Here is a 20,922-nt window from a genome sequence, read left to right on the forward strand (position 1 = left end):
GGGGCGGGACCTCGGGAAGGGGGCGGGGCTGAGCAGCGGGGGGAGCGGTGTTTGTGTTGGAAAATCCAACTGCGCCACGGGGCGGAGCGGCCCCCCCAGCCCCGGCCTGGGAGAGGGGGGGCCGCTCGACCCCCTGGGAGACCTTGGGGAACCCGAACACCTGGGACCCCCCCGGAAGCAGGTAACGGGGAGCCGCGAGGGCGTCTGGAAAGAGGGAAACCATCTCCGTGCAAGGGGGCGGGACGCCAGAGTCGCAGGAGGGGGAGAGCCGGGAAGGGACGTTGGGGTCTCCGGAGGGGTACTAGGAAGAAGATCGGGGTTCAGGACATCCGGGTCCCCTAGGGGCGAGCCGGGCAGGAGTGGGGGACCCGGTGGAGGCAGATGTCTTAGGTTCTGGAGGTCAAGAGGGGCCTGAAAGGACTCCCAGGCCCGCTAGGCTGGGATTCCCCCTGGGGGCACGGCGGTCCTGCCTGAAGGGCAGAGTTCGCAGAGAGGCCAGTGTGATGGCCCTTTGAGGTCCGGTGTGGTCAGACAGCCCTGCGGTCCCGGGGCCACCGTCAAATTTTCCTCCAGTCCCTCCCCAAGATGAGGTGCATAACGTCAGCCCTGACCTCCCCGCTGGGAGCCTTGGTCCCTGGTCCCCCACCCCCCGGCCTCGCCTTGCCGGGCCCCGCACCCCCAGGGCCGCCCTGACTCCCCGGCTCGGGCCCTTCACGGGGAACCTCCCCAGCCTAGCCGCGAGATGGCGAGGACGAGACGTGCGCCCGAAGCCCGCAGGCGCACGGGGTGGGAGATGCGACAGGGAAGGCCGCTGCAGCCCACTGCCGCGCCCTGGGCTGAGGCCCCGCACTGGAAACTGTGGGCGGGAGGGCACAGGTGGTGAGGGCGCTGGGGACTCCGCGTCCATCTCTCACGGCCGGAGGGGGACGCGCGAGGTGGTTACTAAGCAACGTAGATTCGCTTCCCGTCTGCTGTGAGGGTGGACGGAATGGGGGCCGGGCAGACCGAGGGCAGCTCGCCTGGTTCCCGCTACCGGGAAGCAACCTGACAGGAAGGCGGGCAGGCGGCAGAGATGGACTCGGGCAGCCCGGAGCGCGCGCAGGGACAGGCGCGGCTCATTCCTCCGCCTCCCGGGGGTTGCTTGCCCCGTTGCCCGAGTAACTGGAGAGCCAGACTCGGGAGCCGATTCCCGAACGCTCCCGTCCGCCCAATCAGCTCCAGCAGACGCCCCTGACATCAAGGCCCGGGCAGCCAATGGGCAGAGGGCATCGTAGAGCGACAGGAAGAGGGGAGGAGATGAGGATGAGGACGGGAGGAGGTAGCAGCCCGGGACCCGCACGTGCACTCCCACACGCTCGCACCCACCCTCTCCACCGCACGCGCCCGAGCGCACCCCCCCCCCCTTGCGCCTGCGCGGCGAGTCGGGTGCTCCCCCGCCCCCAGCCCCAAATCGGTGTTTGCAAACTAGTCCCGAGCTGCGCTGCTCTGCCCCTCCGGACCCGGACGACACGGTTCGTCTCCGGTTTCTCCTGAGGTCTTGACTATTAATGCCCAATCTCGAGTGGGAGGGTCGGCTACCTGTTCCCCGCCGTCCCCCGCCCCCTCCCCAGCTGGCGCCCCACGCTCCCAGGTGGGCTGGGCGGAGCTGCGGTTTCCGGCCCCATCTGCTCAGCCGCTGCCTTCCGCGGCTCCGGCTTAGGTTGCTTCCCCAAGAGAAAGGGAGAGGGTACCGGTGCCCCTTGCCGAGGCTTCACCGCCGGGCCCGGCTGCTGCCGCTGCTGGGGGCGGGGGCCCAAGGAGGGGGGACACTGTGGGGGGAACCCCGGACTGCTCAGGCGCCTCGATGTGGACTAAACGCCCCCAACCCCGTGCCTAACGCTTCCTTCTCGCTGGCCCCGGTGTGCGGTGCACCTCCCTTGGCTCCGACCGGGCTGGCTGTCCCCGTATCCACTCGCCCCTCTCCGCTTCTCCCGGGTTATATAACTTCCTCTCGCCGTGTCCTGGTTTCAACTCCACAGACTCCGCCCTGGAACGGCGCAGGGAGGGGCGGCAGAGTTGGGGACCCAGACAGATTCCGGCTGGCGGCCGGCTGGGACTCGGGGGATCCCGCGGACAGGAGACGGAGCCCCGCGGGGTCCGCTGCCCCGGCTCCCGTCCCCGGCCGGAGATCTCGCCCACGGGAGAGAAGGCACAGTATCTCCGAGGGGCGTGTCGTGTCGGGGCTCTCGTCAGAAATGTGGGTTGGGAGGTCAGCCCCGGAGGCGGGGGGCAGGAGGCAGGCGCGAGCCCCGAGTCTCTGGGACTGAACTCGCACTGGGGGGCAGCAGGCAGGACGCCTGGGTCCCCTCCCGCGTCCCCTTTTTCGGTTCCCAGAATTCCTGACGCTATTTCCCAGGAAGCTCCGCCAGCCGCCCTCCTCCGCCCCGCAGGGGTCAAAGGTCTGTGTTAGAGGTGGCCGGGGATGATGTCACCCGTGCACGTGCCCCGGGACGGTTGCCAGGCAATGAGGTCTCCTCCCCCTTCCATTCCCTCCCACCTCTGTCCCGAGTCCAGTTCCAGACCCGTGCCGTCTCTTTCCCTTCTCCCTTCCCTTGGCCTTAGCATCCTGCAGGTGGGAAAGCCCGGCCTGGAGTTTTGTGAGAGGGAGGGTCACAGCTGCGGTGTGGCCGAGAGAGACTTTGCCCTTTGGCTTGGTTGAGAGCCCTGGGTCACTCTGCCCTAGGTTGGCACAGGAAGGCGTCCCCGGGCAAGCCTCCTCCCCCTTGGAAGAGCCTCCAGCAGTCTTTTTTTTCCTTTCCCACCTGCTGCGGTGGCCGGGTGTCCTGCTGAAGCGGGAGTAGGTGCCCGAGAGCCAGCCCCAGGAACAGAGCTGTGCGTGGGGTGGGAGATTCACCGGACACCTGCCCGTGCTGACTGTGCCTTCATCATGCCTCCTCCCCACCAACAGGGAGGGAAAGGGCCGGGGAGCACCCTTAGGCTGGGAAGTCAGGTCTTTATTCTGAGTAGGTGGGTGGACCAGTTTGTGGCATCCCACCTGGGGAAGGAAGAACCAGGACCCACTGTGTTAAGTACCGGGATTGGGGCTGATGCTAGAAAAAATCAGTTTTGTCTTCCTTAGAGTATGTCAAAGGCGGGTCAGGTCAGACCTGGATTCTAATCCCAGCTCTGCCACTTTGTGGCTATTGGGACTTGAACAGGTCACAACCCCTCCTAATTCTTAATCTGGAAAATTTAAATATCAATACCTAGCTTCCAGGCAGACAGGAGGGGAAAAGGTAATGTATGCAAAGCACTTAGCACAGTACCTGGCACCCAGTGAAAGTGAGTGAACGTTTGTAGTTACTACCGGAAGGTGTTATTATTTTTACTGTAGTTGGGGGCCTGTTCCAAAGTAGCCATGACCTTAGTTTGTGTAACGTGGAGGTGAGAGTGGCCTGGGGATTACTTGGACTGTTTTGTGCACTTTATTTGATGAAGGCTTTAGTTAGATTTGCATTGCTTTCTTTAGGATTATTTTTCCCCCTCTTGGAGAAGAAATAGCTAAGATTATTCCTTTGGCTGCGAATTATAAAATAATTGTGTTGTGGTTGGCGATTTTGAAGCAAGACCCCAGTCCCCTCCCATGTAGCTGTCTGGAGCCTTTCATTTTGCAAAGGGACTCCACAGTTTGCCTAGCGGGGACAGGGCCAGGCTGAGGGTGTGTAAAAGGCTGGGGTGGGGGGGGTGTGGAGAGAGACTAGTGCTGGGGGCTGAGGGGGCGGCGGGTAGTTAAAGGAAGAAACCGGAAGGGAGGAGGAGGGAGCTTGCTGGTGGGGAGGGAGGGAGGGGAGGAGGAGGAGGAGGAGGAGGAGGAGGTGGAGGAGGAGGAGGAGGAGGAGGAGGAGGAGGAGGGAGGGGGTTGGGGAGAGCCTGCTACAGTTCTTTGTTTGACTCCGGGACTCAGGGACGGGGAGGAGGAGGGAGGGAGGCAGAGGCTGCAAGCGCCGGGGCAGGCCCAGGAGGCAGAGGAGGGACCGTCTCCCCCGCCCCCCCAGCCCCCACTCCCCCCCCTGCTGCTTCCCCCCCTCCCTACCCGGACTCTGGGGGCACCGCCGGGGGACAGACACCCAGCAGGTAACCCTGGCCTGGCTGGCCCTCCCCGCTCTGGTTTTCCTCCACACCCTCCCGGATGAACCCCTTCCCCGGCTCCGTCTCCCCGCCGTCCCGGCCTTGCCTCCGGTCCCTGGCCCTCCTTGTTCCATCGCCCCGACTCGGGCTTGTCGCCCGCTGGCCGCGCCGCCGTCTCGTGCAGCCTGACTGGCTTCTCCTCGCCCGACAGCCTGTGCGCCCCAGGTCTGCCCAAGGCACCTTTTGGGGCTCTGTCTTCTGCTTCTCTGGGATCTTGCTTCCCTTCCGACCTGTCCCCTGGGGCTCTGAGGGAGGAGGGAGTCCCTGTCCTTTTCTCAGTCCCCCCAGTTCCCTGCCCCCTCCCCAACTCTGGCCCCCTTTCTCCTTCTAGCAGTCTCTAGGGGTGGGGAGAAAGCCGGAATTTGGGGGGCCCTCTGGAGGGGCACGGGGCTGTGTGTCGCTGGGGAAAGGGGCTATGTGTGGAGGATTTGGGTGGGGGGCAGTTAGAGACCCGGCTACCTTTCTGTGGTCCCTTTAAATGGCCCTCACATTTCTGGGGACTCATAGGGGGGAGGTGGCATGCCGCCTGCCTGGGGGGCAGGGCCCTTGGTTCATCCACACAATCAGGGGTGGTAATGATTTAAAGGGACAGCCTCGGTGTGGCCGCTGCCACCCTGTGGCCAGCAGGAGGGGGGAGCCGGCAGGCATGTCTGCGGGGGCTTGGCTGGTGAGCAGAGCTTCGGAGGCCGGAGGCTGAGTCTGTTGCCTGGCCTGCCAGGTCTGGGGTGGTGCTGTGGCTGGGACGCTGTGAGGAGGGTGACAGCTGGCCTGCAGGGGTACTCAGCCTGCGCTTCCTCCAATGCTCCACCTTCGCGTCCATGGACTGCTTAGCCAAGAATTCTTGAGTCCAAACTACAGAGCCTGCCGGCCACCAGGTGGGGACCACCGGCAGGTCCCAGGTCGGCAAGCTGGCCTAGACACTTCGGAGCTGGCCCTGCAGCTTCTCCTTTTGTTGTTTGGCTCTGTGCACTAGAAAGCCCCAGCCCCTCCCCCAGCTCCCTCTTCCCGTCCACATGCCCCCCCCTACACACACCCACCCCAGCTGTTGGACAGATGAATTACAGCCTCCGGCTTTGGGGCCAGGGCTGGTGAGGGATTAAAGCTCTGGGGCTGGCCCTTTAAATGGCTGTTGGCCCCTCCCCCACTCGAGTGTCCAGACACCCTCACACACCCCTCTGACCTCTTTGGCAGCCCCTCACTGCCCCTGTTGGTGTGTCCTAAGGTCTGCCCAGTCCCCTGTCTTTAGGCTAGACCCTCCCCAGTGTCCCCTCCCCCCAACACAACCACATAACAAAATTCTACAGAGTATACCACACACACACACACACACACACACACACACAAACACGCAGGTCCCACATTCTGAGCCTCCCGGTCCTGGAGGGGAGGCCTGGAGGCCTCCAGCCTGCAGCTCAGTCCCCTTGCCCGCCTGGCCTCCCTAGCTTGCAGCTCAGCACCACCTTGGGCCGGTGTGTGGGGGCCTTTCTCAGGTCAGAAATAGCAGCTCCCTGGGGGCAGTGTCAGCAGCAGCCACGAAAGCTTGCAGCATGTTGCATCATGGATGCTGGGGGCCAGAGGCCTGAGTCTCTGGGGCAGGGGGAAGGCTGGGCGCTGGAAGGCTGAGGAATGGAGGGACTAGGCGGGGAGCCCAACGGTCTGGGTCTGTAGGGGTGGAGAGCTGTGGCCGAGGGAGAGAAAACATGGGTCCCTGAGGAGGCCTAGTGAGGCCTGACCTCAGGGTGGACACCTGGTTCTTGGCCCTGGACTTAATGTTAAATAAGACCTAGCTGCTTGTCTCTGGGGGTTGGGAGGGAAGGGAGTGGGCCTCTGTCACCTTCTTGGGCCACACAGAGGAAGGAGGTGATGGGGAAACAGGATATGGCCTTGATGGGTGGGATGGAGGGGAGGCCTGCCGCAGGCTCAGGCTGAGTCCGAGTTCTTGCAAAGGGGGAAGGCTCCTCCCTGCGGGGCTCGTTCATCCAGTCTGGCCACCTGTGCTGCTCGCCAAGACCTGCCTGTGCCCGCCTAGGGGAAGGGGCGGGAGCAGAGTCCGGAGGGTGGGGTGGACTGTCTGCTGTCCTGATAAGGTTGGAGAGGAAGCACACGGAAAGGGGAGGGGGGCTTGGGGGGAACGCCAGGGGCAGCTGGAGCTACTCTGGGCCCAGGGAGTCTGAGCAAGAGGGCCCAGGCAGAAGAGGGCTCCTGGGTTGGGTGGCCACTGGAGACCTACCCAAGTGCCACAGCATACGCACCCCCCCTCAGTGGCTGGTGCAAGCTTGTGAAGGGGAAGGATGGAGGACCACTTTGGGGATGGCGTTTTTTCTGGTTGCCATGGAAACAGATGCTTCCCATCCTGTGTGACCACCAAAGCCAGGTTTCTCCTTAGTGAGAGGGGGCAGTGAGCACAGGGAGATCCTGCGGCCTGGGAGACAGTACTTCTAACTGACTTTCCTTCCTTTTAGGTTCCCCCCAGGCACGATGTCAGCCCCATAGCACCGCTCACCCCACCCATTGTGGTCTGCTGCACCCCACTGCAGGGGCACTAGTTCCAATGAGACAGAGCACACCAAGCTCCATCTGGTAAGTCCTGCACCTGCGTGTGCCCCTCCCCAGCAGTCCAACTCTGTGTCACGTGCTTGAAGATGCTTGCTATGATCAGGATCGTGCCCACTGGCAGAATGGTCCAGTCCAAGGGCCTCCCCCCACCCTGTGGCGCTTGAGTGGTTCAGCCCTCTTGGTTTATGGAGCTCCCCTCTGTGTCCTATGAATGGTTCAGCCTGTGCTTCACCAGCCTCTCCACTACCACCAAAAAATTCTAACCCCCAGCCCCCCCCCCCCCCCCCCCGCCACCCCAGGTGCTGTAATTCAGGTGCTTATTGAATTAAGGTGCGGCTTGCAGGTTGGAAAGCGGCTGTGAGATACCTTGAGGAAGTTTTTCTGGGGAGGGGGACAGCTTTGCCCCTGTGAGTTGTGGAACAGCCAGGCTTTTGGAGGGTGTCTGGAAATCGCTTTGGGGAGATACAGGGCATCACTGCCTTGGCTTACAGTTGCCATGGCAGTCTTGGCATCTCACCGTTCCTCCCAGAACCCTTTCTGTTCCAGCCCCCCCCCCACTAAGCCTCTTCTGATTCCCTCTCTCCCGTCAGTCCTCTACCTGCGCCCCTGCTCCATTCCCCTTTCCTCTGTCAGAGAAGAGGGTGGATCCCGGGGACTGCCTGCTGAGCCCCCAGTCTTCCCCACTACTAAGTTTCTGGAGTGCAACTGTTGCCTTCTATGTATCTCTCACTCTTTGGCGTGGCGGCTGGCGCGCTGGGGTGGCTCTGTGGATTTGTGTTGAATGAATGTGTGAGCTGAATGAACTTCATTGCCAAGAAGCCTACGGCTTCTGGGATCTGCTGCACAGCCTCCTACCCACACCTCTCCAGAGGACACGGGACACTGGGAGGGTGACAGGGTACTGAGAGGAGGGCTGACTCAGGAGATGGCTCGTGAGGATAAAACCCAAGGAGGGGCACTAGGACAGAGGCGGTGCAGAATAATAAGAACGTAGCTCTGAAAAGAAGGCCCGCTCTTCCATGTTTGCAGAATGACCTTGGACAAGTTACCTAACCCGTCTGAGCCTCCATCTTCTCATCTGTAAAACGGGGTAATCAAAGTATGTCAGGTTTCGGGGGGGGGGAGAATTTTTCAAAATGCATGTAAAAATGCTTAGCACAGTGCCTGGCACGCAATGACTATTCGCTGAACGCTAGCAATGAGCGTCAGAAGTGAGGATGTTGAGGAACAGCACGGAGGCTGAGCGGAGGCAGCGAGCCCCAGCAGGCGTCAGGGCTCCGGGCTCCGGGTCAGCCTGCTCCGGTGTTCCCCTGACACCGTCCAGGAACACGAAGGCAAACACAGAAGGGCATGTGCAGAGACACACGTGATCACGCTAGCGATGCAGAGGCAGACCCAGACAAAAGACGGAGCCGGGGGAGCCGGGCGGACACACAGACAGAGACAGCCCTGCGGAGTCGTGTAGACAGGGATAATGACAGGAACGCGTCAGACGCAGGCACGGCGGGAGGCGGGATGAGCAGATACGCAGGTGCACACGGAGACAGACACCGGGACCCACACACAGCGACCTTGTCAGACACCCTGGGGAACACAGCGCCCAGTCAGAGGCAGACACAAGGCCCGCAGTGACACACAGCGGGCCGGGGCCGGCACTGTCACTCCTCGGTGGGGGGCGGGGAGGGGCCGGCAGCGGGGGAAGACTGGGAAGGGAATCCCGGGCGGGCGGCCTGCCCGGGTGGCTGAGTCACAGCGGAGCCTCGGCAGGCGGCCCTCCCCTCGGCGCCCCCCTCCCCCAGGTAAGAAGCGAGTCTGTAACCCCTCGCTTCCACCGCACCAAAGGAGGAAAGGGCCGGGAGCTGGACGCCGCGGGGACCCGAGACCGGCCCCACCCGCGGGCCTGTGCAGCGCGCCCAGCTGCCTGCTCGGTGAAACCCTATCTGCAGGGTCTTGTCCCCGGCAGTCATGTGAGAGTCTCCGTCCCGCGCGGCCGGGGCGCAGTGAGGAGGGGGCTGCCCGGCCTCAAGCCTAGAGAGAGTTAAGTGGGTGTGATTGATGGAGTGGTTCTCTCTTGGGGCCCGGAGGAGCCGGGGCGCACGCGGGGGTGTATGGGGGGGGGTCGGTTAAAGTCCCCGAGTCCAGAGCCCGGATGGAGGGGGCGGAGCTGGGCTCTGCCGGGAGTGCCCGGATGGGGAGGGCGTGGCCTCGTGCAGATCAGAATTAACCCTTTCAGAGCGGCTGGCTCCCGGGATTGTGGGTCGGGTTTGGAGAGGCTGGAATGTTTGCCCCAGAAGTGTACCGACCTCCCAGTGTGGCCCTGGCCGCGTGCGTCCACCGCTCGCCTGTCTTCGAGTGGGTGTCTTTGTGCCTCTCCGTGGTTGTCCCCTCCCCTTGGTTAATCTGGACACCGGGAGTCGGGGAGGGCTGTTCCTGCCCCAAAGCGAGAGTGGAGGTGAGAGTGGCCGGCCGGCCGGCGGCGGCCGGGGAACAGGTGCGAGCGCCGCGCCGGGGCTGCCGGGCGCGGGGAGGGGCCGCGGCGGGGGCAGCCCGGAGGGGAAATTCCGCGGGAGCGGTGGCGAGCAGCGTGTGGGCTGAGGAGTTGTGTCTGCCTCTGACTGTGTGTCTGTGTGCGCTCGGGGAGGCGGGGGCTGAGTCAGTGGGAACAGGGGAAGGTTTTCGGGGTGACTCACGCTCCCCCACTCGGAGCCTGAATCAGACCTCGAGGGAAGGCTGCGTACCGGGGGCGGGCGGGATCCGAGCCGGCTGGCCCGGAGCGAGCGTGTGTTTGGCGTGCGGGAAGTTCGCGCTGAGAGGAAGGCTCTGTGCTCCCGGGGCGCCGGGCGCGGGGCCCCCGGCGGGGGGGGGGGTGTCGGTGGGTAAAGGTGGACGAGCAGGGGCCGGAGACGCGCTGGTTTAGGGAAAGCTGAGTCAGTTCCCCGTGGGAAAGGGGAAGTGGCATCATCGCAGAAGGGGAAGCTGCTTTTCCTGGTAACTGGCAGCGCTCTCGGCACCACTTCCCTAGCCGGGACCTGCTCCTCTGGTGTGTGGTGCCCCGGGACACGGCCAGGGCTATACCTGACTACAATGAAGTGTAGTGCTTTGCCCAGGGCTGCCGCCTCCGGTGAGGAGCGAGTTCTGACAGAAACTCCGCACCGACTGCGGAGGGGGTCCGCGGCGCCCCAGCGCCGACTCCGGCTGGGCACGGGGTGGGCACACCGGGACCTGCGGGGTCCGAGCGGCGGCCTTGCCCTACGGCGGGCAGAGCTGCTACGACCAGAAACCTGTCTGCCCTTGTGGGCTGGGTGGAAATTTCCCCGCTGCGCAGACCTGAGGCGGCGAAGGCGAACTTTCCAGCCGCCCCCAGCCCCCAGGTCGCGCGCTCTCCCCCGGCTTCCTGCCCGGCGCTCGCTCCAGCTGGAGCGCTGGCCCCGCCCCCGCCGCTTTGTACTCGACACTCGCCTCTCGCCGCTCTTTGTACTCTAGACTCTCCGTGCACCGATCCCGGGAGCGGAGCCGGCTCCCGCACTGCGGGGACGCGGGGTAGGCGCCGCCACGCAGCTGCTGGGCTCCGGGAGCCGAGGAGGGTGGGCCCGGGCTAAGGGGTCGGTGCCCGGGAGACGGGAGCGCCGTGCCTGTCGTGGGACGAGGTAGCACCTACGGGAAGGGGGGGGGCGTGAAGGAGGAAGTGAAACGGGTGCTGGGTTCTTTAAGGGAGTGGGCGGCGAGAGTGGGACAAGGGTGATGTCACTGCCTGTCGGGCCCCGCCCTCTTCCCTCCCGAAGGACCCCCCCCCCCCCGCGCGCGCCGTACACTTACACACACGGCTTCCGCTGCGCAAGTGGCCACGTCACGGGCAACCCCCGAAATCCCCCCCTCCCCTGGGGGGCGGGGGCCACGTGGGCCGTGGGGAACCGCGTGGCCCCGGCGGGGAAGGGCATAGAGGATACGGGAGCCACGCGAGAGGGGCCACTGGAGACCACGGCGCCCGACTTCACAGAAGTCGGGGGACCGGAGGGGGGTTGTTTTTGCGTGTCACCGGTACTGAAGACCCAGAGAGCCGGGGGAAGTGGAAGAGCCGAAGGAACTGGGTATGAGGCTAGGGGTTCGGCGCCGGTTTGGGACTGAGGCTGGCGCTGGGGGGTTGGAGCGCCGGTAGTGGTGCGGACAGGTTCGAGTGCCGCAGAAGTCGCTGAGGCTGGCTAGCCGTGAGCAGGTCCAGGGAGCGCTCGGGCTGGGGTGGCCGGTTAGTGGGCGAGGCGGAGTGGGTACAGGGAGACGTCTTTGTCTACGATCTGCCACTCGTCGGTCCTGCGGTGGCTGAGCGTGGGGAGGACTCGAGTGGTCTGGCCGGGATCGCCGGCGGCTCTCGTGGGTGCGTGAGGCTTGCAAATAGCGCCGTTCCGCGGGCCGGCAGGAGCGTGCGACCCGCAGCCTACACCCGCACGGGTCTCACCCTGCTCACCTGCTGTCTCTGTGGCCCCGCCGGCCCAGGTGTCAGATGCGAGATGGAGACCCTCGTTGGGAGCCGTGGGGTCAGGTCGGGGTCACCCCGGGCCTAGCCCGTCTGACCGGCTCCGCCGCCCCTCCTCCCGGGACCGCCGCCTGCCCGGCTAACCTCGCTCCTATTGGTTCCGGCCAGGCTGTTACTGAGGCGGAGACACGGGTGATGATTGGCTTTCTGGGGAGAGAGGAAGTCCTGTGATTGGCCAGAGCCCCGGAGCTCGCCGACGCGGTGAGAGGACGTTCTCACGGAGGCCGGGTAAGCGGCGGCGGCGTTGCGGGTCTGCCCCGGTGGCTCGGGGCTGGAAGCCCCGAAGCGCAGCCCCCCGATCCCACCGGCGGGCCTTGCAGCTCGCTGCCCCTCGTTCCGGCTCCCCAGTCACTCTCCCTGGGCCCCTGGGGCTCCTCAGGCCGCGTGCGCCTGCCCTCGGAGAAAGCCACGGCTGCCCCTTTGCACCTATGACAGACGTCCGGGCGCCGCAGGCCACCCAGCCCAGCCCCTGGGCCCTGGCTGTGTGCGGGCCAGCTCACTGCACGCCCTTCCCTCCTTCCCTCTGTAGAATTGGCTGGGAAAGGCCCAGGCGGCCATCTAGGGGCAGTGTCTTGTCTGAGCGGCTGGAGCTGGACCGTCGTCCCAGAGAGCTGGGGCAGGGGGCCGTGCCCGATCTCCAGGGCTCCTGGGGCCACTGCTGACCTGGTAAGGGAGACGGGCCGGCTGGGAGTAGCTGGCGGCTCCGGTGGGGCCGCTCCCTGAGAGCACAATCTCTTGTCTCTCCAGGCTGGATGCATCGGGCAGTGGACCCTCCAGGGGCCCGCGCTGCTCGCGAAGCCTTTGCCCTTGGGGGCCTGAGCTGTGCTGGGGCCTGGAGCTCCTGCCCGCCCCATCCCCCTCCTCGGAGCGCATGGCTGCCTGGAGGCAGGTGAGAACTCGGGCCGGCCTCCCTCCCTCCGGCTCCAGGTACTCTTCCTCCCATGCTCTTTGCCCCTCAGCCTCTGTATGGCTCTTCATGGATTTCTCTGACTGTGGACTGTCCTCAGTCGCCTCCTTCCTAGGTAGGGCCCGGACTGTCCCTTGGTAACAGACCCCGTCTCTCTGCAGATGCTCGGCCAGCATTGGGCAGCCCCCGCTCCCTGCTCCCCTACCCCCTTCACACGGCAGTAGCTCTGGGCACCCCAACAAACCATATTATGCTCCAGGGTGAGTAGGGGACTCAGGGGTTCCGGGGTGGTCGGTAAGGCTGGGGGCCAGGGAGGAGTTCCCTTGAGCCTGACCCCTCCCCCTACTCTGTAGGACACCTACCCCACGACCCCTCCATGGGAAGCTGGAATCCCTGCATGGCTGCGTGCAGGCCTTGCTCCGGGAGCCCGCCCAGCCGGGGCTGTGGGAGCAGCTTGGGCAGCTGTACGAGTCGGAGCATGACAGTGAGGAGGCCATATGCTGCTACCACAGCGCCCTTCGGTACGGAGGAAGCTTTGCGGAGCTGGGCCCCCGAATCGGCCGCCTGCAGCAGGTGAGATGAGGCGGGACACGCGGGCCCAGGACCGTGCCCTCTGGCTCAGCGCCCTCACCTTCCGCCTTCCTCTGCCCTGTGCCCCTGCAGGCCCAGCTCTGGAACTTCCATGCTGGCTCCTGCCAGCACCGAGCCAAGGTCCTGCCCCCGCTGGAGCAAGTGTGGAACTTGCTGCACCTTGAGGTGAGGCCGGGCAAGGTGCGCTAGGGCGGAGGGCTGGGCTAGGCCTGCACCTGTGACATCCCGTCTCCTCCCTGTGTCCTCAGCACAAACGGAACTATGGGGCCAAGCGGGGGGGACCGCCGGTGAAACGAGCTGCCGAACCCCCAGTGGTGCAGCCTGTGCCTCCCGCAGCGCTCTCAGGCCCCCCGGGGGAGGAGGGCCTCAGTCCTGGGGGCAAGCGAAGAAGAGGCTGCAGTTCTGAGCAGGTATGGTTGAGCGGGCCAGCTGGCAGTGAGCAGGCGGCCGCGGGGCAAGGAGTGAGAGCCTCACACCCTCTTCTCTCCTAGACTGGCCTCCCCCCAGGGCTGCCACTGCCTCCGCCACCATTACCACCACCACCACCACCACCACCACCACCACCACCACCACTGCCTGGCCTGGCTACCAGCCCCCCATTTCAGCTGACCAAGCCAGGTTTGTGGAGTACCCTGCATGGAGATGCTTGGGGCCCCGAGCGCAAGGGTTCAGCACCCCCAGAGCGCCAGGTGAGCTCCTATCTGTTGCCTCTCACCTCTTCCCTACAGGCCCCAGGCCCTCCACGCCTTACCCTGTGTGCTTATCTGTCTCCCCTAGGAGCAGCGCCACTCGCTGCCTCACCCATATCCATACCCAGCTCCGGCCTACACCGCGCACCCCCCTGGCCACCGGCTAGTCCCAGCTGCACCCCCAGGCCCGGGCCCCCGCCCCCCAGGAGCAGAGAGCCATGGCTGCCTGCCTGCCACCCGTCCCCCCGGAAGTGACCTTAGAGAGAGCAGAGTTCAGAGGTCGCGGATGGACTCCAGCGTTTCACCAGCAGCAACCACCGCCTGCGTGCCTTACGCCCCCTCCCGGCCCCCTGGCCTCCCCGGCACCACCGCCACCACCAGCAGCAGTAGCAGCAGCAGCAGCAGCATGGGTCTCCGGGGCGTGGAGCCGAGCCCAGGCATCGTGAGTGTCCGTCTCCGCTGGGGGCTGGGTGCGGGGCCCTGCTGGAGCTCGCCTGCGGTGGCCGGAGCAGCGCCCTGACCGCCTCCCCCTGCACTTGCAGCCCGGCGCTGACCATTACCAAACGCCCGCGCTGGAGGCCTCCTCTCACCAGGCCCGCCTGGGGCCCTCGGCACACGGCAGTCGGAAACCGTTCTTGGCGGCTCCCCCTGCCACTCCCCACCTGCCCCTGACACATGGACCCCCGTCACCCCCTCCGCCCCCCTGTCCCCGCCTCCTGCGCCCCCCACCACCCCCTGCCTGGCTGAAGGGCCCGGCTTGCCGGGCAGCTCGAGAGGATGGAGAGTTCTTAGAGGAGCTCTTCTTTGGGGCTGAGGGACCACCCCGCCCTCCTCCCCCATCCCTCCCGCACCGTGAGGGCTTCTTGGGGCCTCCAACCCCCCGTTTTTCCGTGGGCACTCAGGATTCGCACACCCCTCCCACTCCCCCAACCACCAGCAGTAGCAGCAGCAACAGTGGCAGCCACAGCAGCAGCCCTACTGGGCCTGTGTCCTTTCCCCCACCTCCCTATCTAGCCAGAAGTATGGACCCCCTTCCCCGGCCGCCCAGCCCCACACTGAGCCCCCAGGACCCACCTCTTGCACCTCTGACTCTTGCCCTGCCTCCAGCCCCTCCCTCCTCCTGCCACCAAAATACCTCAGGAAGCTTCAGGCGCTCGGAGAGCCCCCGGCCCAGGGTCTCCTTCCCAAAGACCCCCGAGGTGGGGCCGGGGCCATCCCCGGGCCCCCTGAGTAAAGCCCCCCAGCCTGTGCCGCCCGGGGTTGGGGAGCTGCCTGCCCGAGGCCCACGACTTTTCGATTTCCCCCCTACCCCGCTGGAGGACCAGTTTGAGGAGCCAGCTGAGTTCAAGATCCTACCTGACGGGCTGGCCAACATCATGAAGATGCTGGACGAGTCCATCCGCAAGGAGGAGGAGCAGCAACAGCAGGAGGCAGGCGTGGTCCCCCCGCCCCCGCTGAAGGAGCCCTTTGTATCTCTGCAGCCCCCATTCCCCACCGACACAGCCCCCAGCACCACTGCTGCCGCCGCCCCCACCACCACAGCCACAACCACCACGCCCACCGCCACCGCCACCGCCACCACGGTCACCCAGGAAGAGGAGAAGAAGCCACCGCCAGCCCTGCCACCACCGCCGCCTCTAGCCAAGTTCCCTCCGCCCCAGCCCCAGCCGCCCCCGGCCCCCCCAGCCCCAGCCCCAGCCCCAGCCGCCAGCCCAGCCAGCCTGCTCAAATCCTTGGCCTGCGTGCTGGAGGGACAGAAGCACTGTTACCGGGGCACTGGAGCAGCTGTTGCCACCCGGCCCGGGCCCTTACCCACCACTCAGTATTCCCCCGGTCCCCCTTCAGGTGCTACCGCGCCGCCGCCCGCCTCGGCGGCCCCCAGCGCCCAGGGCTCCCCACAGCCCTCCGCTTCCTCGTCATCTCAGTTCTCTACCTCAGGCGGGCCCTGGGCCCGGGAGCGCAGGGCGGGCGAAGAGCCAGCCCCGGGCCCCACGACCCCCACCCAGCCACCCCCACCCCTGTCACTGCCCCCTGCTCGCTCCGAGTCTGAGGTGCTAGAAGAGATCAGCCGGGCTTGTGAGACCCTCGTGGAGCGCGTGGGCCGCAGCGCCACCGGCCCAGCAGACCCAGGGGAGACAGCAGACCCAGTGGACAGTGGGACTGAGCGGCTGCTGCCTTCTGCACAGACCAAGGAGGAGAGTGGCGGGGCTGCCGGGGCCACAGCGGCGGTGGTGGCGGCGGGAGGGCCAGGCAGCGGCAAGCGGCGGCAGAAGGAGCACCAGAAAGAGCATCGGCGGCACAGGCGGGCCTGCAAGGACAGTGTGGGCCGGCGGCCCCGCGAAGGCAGGGCTAAGGCCAAGGCCAAAGCCCCCAAAGAAAAGAGCCGCCGGGTGCTGGGGAACCTAGACCTGCAGAGCGAGGAGATCCAGGGGCGTGAGAAGGCGCGGCCCGAGCTTGGTGGGGCCTCCAAGGCCAAACCACCTACGGCTCCAGCCCCTCCACCAGCTCCTGCACCCTCTGCCCAGCCCCCAGCCCCATCAGCCCCTGTCGCTGGGAAGAAGGCCCGGGAGGAAACTCCAGGGCCACCGGGTGTCAGCCGGGCCGACATGCTGAAGCTGCGCTCCCTCAGCGAGGGGCCCCCCAAGGAGCTGAAGATCCGGCTCATCAAGGTGGAGAGCGGGGACAAGGAGACCTTCATCGCCTCCGAGGTGGAAGAGCGGCGGCTGCGGATGGCGGACCTCACCATCAGCCACTGCGCCGCTGACGTCCTGCGTGCCAGCAAGTGAGTCGGGGCCGGCACCCAGCGGGCCCGCCTGGCCCAGGCCCAGGCTGTCTTCCCCAGTCACCGTCTCTGTCTCCCCAGGAATGCCAAGGTGAAAGGAAAGTTCAGAGAGTCCTACCTTTCCCCCGCCCAGTCTGTGAAACCCAAGATCAACACTGAGGAGAAGCTGCCCCGGGAGAAGCTCAACCCCCCCACACCCAGCATCTATGTACGTGTGCCGTCGGCCTCAGGCACACCCGGAAGAGGGTTCTAAGGCAGTGTCGGGGGCAGCTGGGGTCGGGGTGCTTGGAGCCTGGGACAAGGCTCTGACCCCAGCCTGTCTTGGTCACCTCAGCTGGAGAGCAAACGGGACGCCTTCTCGCCGGTGCTGCTGCAGTTCTGTACGGACCCCCGCAATCCCATCACCGTGATCCGGGGCCTGGCGGGCTCCCTGCGGCTCAGTGAGTGAGGGGTGCAGCAAGGGGCTGCGGCCCCCGGGGCAGGGGCCCTCGGAGCGCTCCTCAGTTGCACTTAGGCCCTATCTGAGGAGTGCGGGATGGGTCAGCTGGCCTTGGGCCTCTGTGCCCTGTCTGTGGGGAGGTGGGAGGGGGGTGCGTCTCAATCTGGTGAGAGTCACCTCTGGGGAGAGTGCAGATGGTAGAACCTCCCAGAGACCCCTGGCTTGGCGCTTTCTCCTTTGCAACTTTTGGGAGGGGAGTAGGGTGCAGAATTTATATAGAAATATCACCTGTTGTTAGTCGTAGTTCCTTTACGTCTGCATCCTCACAGTCCCTCACTGAGTTGCATGCTTTTGCTTGACTGAATCCTTAGTTGGATCCAATGATAACTTTAAGAAGCTGCCAGGTTCTTGGCGCCAGGCACCAAGGTTGTGTCAGGTGCCGTGCACAGCTGAGGAGTCCGGCTGAAGGGTTGAGGCCCAGAGCCGCTGTGTGAGGAAAGGGGCTGGTGAGGCCCCAGGTAGAGGCCAGCGCTCCCTATCTGCGGGGGCCTGGGGTCCTTAGCCCATCACTCCCAGGCTGAGCTTTGCTAAGTCTGCGTCCACCCTGTCGGGGGCCATGGGAGTTCGGGAGGAGGGGTCCCGTCACCGTTTTGTGTCTGCCCCAACGCCCTGCCTGGCCCTGCCTTGCAGACCTGGGCCTCTTCTCCACCAAGACGCTGGTGGAGGCGAGCGGCGAGCACGCGGTGGAGGTGCGCACCCAGGTGCAGCAGCCGTCGGACGAGAACTGGGATCTGACCGGCACCCGGCAGATCTGGCCCTGCGAGAGCTCCCGCTCCCACACCACCATCGCCAAGTATGCACAGTACCAGGCCTCCTCCTTCCAGGAGTCGCTGCAGGTGAGGGGAGCAGTGCGCGCTGGGCTCGGGGGTTTCTGTTGGGAGGGCCCCCAGAGAGCCACTGACCGGCCCGCCCACCCCTCTGCCGGGCAGGAAGAGAAGGAGAGCGAGGACGAGGAGTCGGAGGAGCCCGACAGCACCACAGGAACCCCTCCGAGGTACGGTTGCCCTGCGCCCCTTCCCCTCGTGACTGGCCCTCCCCTCTGCTCCCCACCAACCTGTGCTCTTCACCCCGCAGCAGCGCCCCCGATCCCAAGAACCATCATATCATCAAATTTGGCACCAACATCGATCTGTCGGATGCCAAGCGGTTAGTGGCGCTTTCAACCAGCGAAGCCGGGGCAGGGGGGCAGGGGTGCGGCCGGGCGGGCCGAGGCCGGGCTCGCCTCTCATCTTTGCCGCACCCTGGTCCCGGCAGGTGGAAGCCCCAGCTGCAGGAGCTGCTGAAGCTGCCCGCCTTCATGCGGGTAACATCCACGGGCAACATGCTGAGCCACGTGGGCCACACCATCCTGGGCATGAACACCGTGCAGCTGTACATGAAGGTCCCCGGCAGCCGGACGCCAGGTGCGTGGGGGCGGGCCGGGGGTCGCGCGCAGGCAGGGGCTGGCGCGGTTCTCATCGCCAGCCCACAGCGGGAAGGGTGGGGTGTCGCGAGGCGCAGGCTCCGAGCGGGCCGGGTATCCTGTCCTCTGTTGCCCCCTCCAGGTCACCAGGAGAACAACAACTTCTGCTCCGTCAACATCAACATCGGCCCTGGCGACTGTGAGTGGTTCGCGGTGCACGAGCACTACTGGGAGACCATCAGCGCCTTCTGCGACCGGTGCGCGCCGTCCCCCTGCTGGTGACCCCACTGTGTCCCGTCCCTGGGTCCCCAGGCTTCCCTCTTGAACCTCTGGCCGCCTTGCAGGCACGGCGTGGACTACTTGACAGGTTCCTGGTGGCCAATTCTGGATGACCTCTACGCGTCCAATATCCCCGTGTACCGCTTCGTGCAGCGCCCTGGGGACCTCGTGTGGATTAACGCGGGGACTGTGCACTGGGTGCAGGCCACGGGCTGGTGCAACAACATTGCCTGGAACGTGGGGCCCCTCACCGGTGAGAGGGTGGGGCCCGTGGGGAGAGGGCCCCGCTGGGGGGTGAGCCCCGCGGGCGGGCTGGGAGGGAATAGGCGCGGGCTCCAGCGGCCGGGCACTGCACTGCTCATCCTTCTGGCCCTCAGCCTATCAGTACCAGCTGGCCCTGGAACGATACGAGTGGAATGAGGTGAAGAACGTCAAGTCCATCGTGCCCATGATCCACGTGTCCTGGAATGTGGCGCGCACTGTCAAAATCAGCGACCCCGACCTGTTCAAGATGATCAAGTGAGGGTGCTGCCCCCCCGGGCGGGAGCCCACCCCCACCTCCCCCCCTGCTCTCCAGCCACGTCCGTGGGGGTGCCGTGGGGGGCCCCTGGCCTGCATGGCGTCCTCCTTGCCGTAACGCCGCCTCGCCGCCCTGCAGGTTCTGCCTCCTGCAGTCCATGAAGCACTGTCAGGTGCAGCGGGAGAGCCTGGTGCGGGCCGGGAAGAAAATCGCGTACCAGGGCCGGGTCAAGGACGAGCCCGCCTACTACTGCAACGAGTGCGACGTGAGTGGGCCCGCCCGCGCCGTCCGGCCCGCCCCCGTCCCGGCCCCGCCCGGCGTGACCGCCCCCGCCTCCCCGCCCGCCGCAGGTGGAGGTGTTCAACATCCTGTTCGTGACGAGTGAGAACGGCAGTCGCAACACGTACCTGGTGCACTGCGAGGGCTGCGCGCGGCGGCGCAGCGCGGGCCTGCAGGGCGTGGTGGTGCTGGAGCAATACCGCACCGAGGAGCTGGCGCAGGCCTACGACGCCTTCACGCTGGTGAGGGGCCGGCGGGGTCTGTGTGCGTGTGTGCGTGTGCGCGCCGCGGAGCCGGCGGGGCGTGGGTCTGTGTGCGTGTGCGCGTGCCGTGGAGCCGGCGGGTGTGTGTGTGTGTGTGTGTGTGCGCGCGCGCGCGCGCGGCGGGGCGCGGGGCGCGGGTCTGTGTGCGTGTGCATGTGCGCGCCGCGGAGCCGGCGGGGTGCGGGTTTGTGTGCGTGTGTGCGTGTGCGCGCGGCGGAGCCGGCGGGGCGCGGGTCTGTGTGTGTGTGCGTGTGGGCGCGCCGCAGCCCCGCCTGCCCCTGACCCCCGCCTTGTCCCCCGCAGGCCCCCGCCGGCACATCGCGATGAGGCCGACACCCGCCCGCCCGCGCGGGGCGCCGCGGGGCCACCAGCACACGCCTGGGCTGGACCTGGGTCCCGCCTCTGGCCGGGAAGGGGGTCGGGCCCAGCCCCTCTACCTTATTGGCAGCTCCCCTCACTTAATTTATTAAGAAAAAATTTTTTTAACAAATATGAGGAAAAAAAGGAAAAAAAAAAAAGGGAGACGGGGAGGGGGCTGGCAGCCCCTCGCCCAGCAGCGCCTCCCCTCACCGACTTTGGCCTTTCTAGCAACAGACACAAGGACCAGGCTCCGGCGGCGGCGGGGGTCGCATACGGGTTCCTGGGCCCGCCCGCCGCCGGCGCCCGGCCAGGTGCACGCGGCCGTATGTACATAGACGTCACGGCAGCCGAGGTTCCCGGGGCCCCGCGGGGCTCCCCTCCCCCGGAACCTCCTCTGTTACCCCAGTGCTCGCTGTGACCCCTGTACATGTCTCTTGTTTATTCACTTGGTTATGATTTGTACTTTTTTTGTTCTTTTTTTTTTTTGATTTTTTAATTTATAACAGTCCCACTCACCTCTATTTATTCATTTTTGGGAAAAACCCGACTTCCCGCATCCCCAAGCCATCCCGCCCGCCCCTCCAGGGACCGCCCGGCACCCCAGCGCGTGCCCCGGCCCGGCCCGGCCGGGTTCTCATGGTGCTCAGACCCGCTCCCCTCCCCTGCGTCCTGCACTTTCTCGGACCAGTCCCCCACCCGCCCCTGCCCCTGCCCCGCCTGAGGGTGAGCGACTCCTGTACTGTAGGGGAAGAAGTGGGAACTGAAATGGTATTTTGTAAAAAAAAGAAAAAAGAAAAAAGAAAAGAAAAAAAGAAAAATAAATAAATAAAAAAAATTTAAAGTTTTAAAGAAAGAACTATGAGGAAGAGGAACCCTGCCCTCCGCAGCCCGGCCCTTCGCCCCAGCCCTTTTAGTGTGAAACAGCCCAGGGCCAGGGACACCCCGGGGTGACGCTCTGGGGCTGGCTTCTCCTTTTGTTGTTGTGTTTTTTTTTTTTTTTTCTTTTTCCTCCATGCTGGGCTGCGGAGGGGTGGGGGGTTTACAGTCCCGCCCCCTCGCACTGCACTGTCTCTCTGCCCCAGGGGCAGAGGGGTCTT

General features: G+C 65.5%; 1 protein-coding gene across 17 annotated transcripts; it reads left to right on the forward strand.

Moving 5' to 3' along the window:
- Window positions 1-18: 18 nt before the first annotated feature.
- On the forward strand, window positions 19-20,387 carry KDM6B (lysine demethylase 6B). Of its 17 annotated transcripts, none has more exons than XM_051825220.3 (24): window positions 19-181; window positions 6,630-6,747; window positions 11,363-11,482; window positions 11,784-11,920; window positions 12,002-12,143; window positions 12,323-12,421; window positions 12,515-12,734; window positions 12,825-12,917; window positions 13,001-13,162; window positions 13,244-13,441; window positions 13,530-13,883; window positions 13,984-16,223; window positions 16,305-16,431; window positions 16,558-16,663; window positions 17,353-17,558; window positions 17,652-17,716; window positions 17,797-17,868; window positions 17,977-18,125; window positions 18,267-18,381; window positions 18,469-18,656; window positions 18,781-18,922; window positions 19,062-19,188; window positions 19,274-19,444; window positions 19,769-20,387. In XM_051825220.3, exons 5-24 carry the CDS (start codon window positions 12,007-12,009, stop codon window positions 19,790-19,792), a joined length of 4,995 nt encoding a protein of 1,664 aa, XP_051681180.3. In that variant the 5' UTR covers window positions 19-181; window positions 6,630-6,747; window positions 11,363-11,482; window positions 11,784-11,920; window positions 12,002-12,006; the 3' UTR covers window positions 19,793-20,387. The 17 variants fall into 17 exon arrangements, with proteins under 17 accessions (XP_051681180.3, XP_089173322.1, XP_089173315.1 ...); XM_089317196.1 differs by having other exon boundaries at window positions 17,800-17,868; XM_070061366.2 differs by lacking the exon at window positions 19-181 and adding an exon at window positions 2,050-2,188.
- The last annotated feature ends 535 nt before the right edge of the window (window positions 20,388-20,922 follow it).

This window comes from Oryctolagus cuniculus, chromosome 17 (genome assembly GCF_051225735.1).
Source record: "Oryctolagus cuniculus isolate XC-2025 breed Fujian yellow rabbit chromosome 17, ASM5122573v1, whole genome shotgun sequence".
Lineage (NCBI taxonomy): Eukaryota > Metazoa > Chordata > Mammalia > Lagomorpha > Leporidae > Oryctolagus > Oryctolagus cuniculus.

Bases quoted from the DNA above. Each gene is read 5' to 3' on its own strand.
- KDM6B (XM_051825220.3), top strand. From the start codon at position 12,007: ATGCATCGGGCAGTGGACCCTCCAGGGGCCCGCGCTGCTCGCGAAGCC. The intron at 12,422-12,514 runs GTGAGTAGGGGA...CCTACTCTGTAG, and splicing joins AAACCATATTATGCTCCAGG to GACACCTACCCCACGACCCC. The intron at 17,717-17,796 runs GTACGGTTGCCC...TTCACCCCGCAG, and splicing joins ACCACAGGAACCCCTCCGAG to CAGCGCCCCCGATCCCAAGA.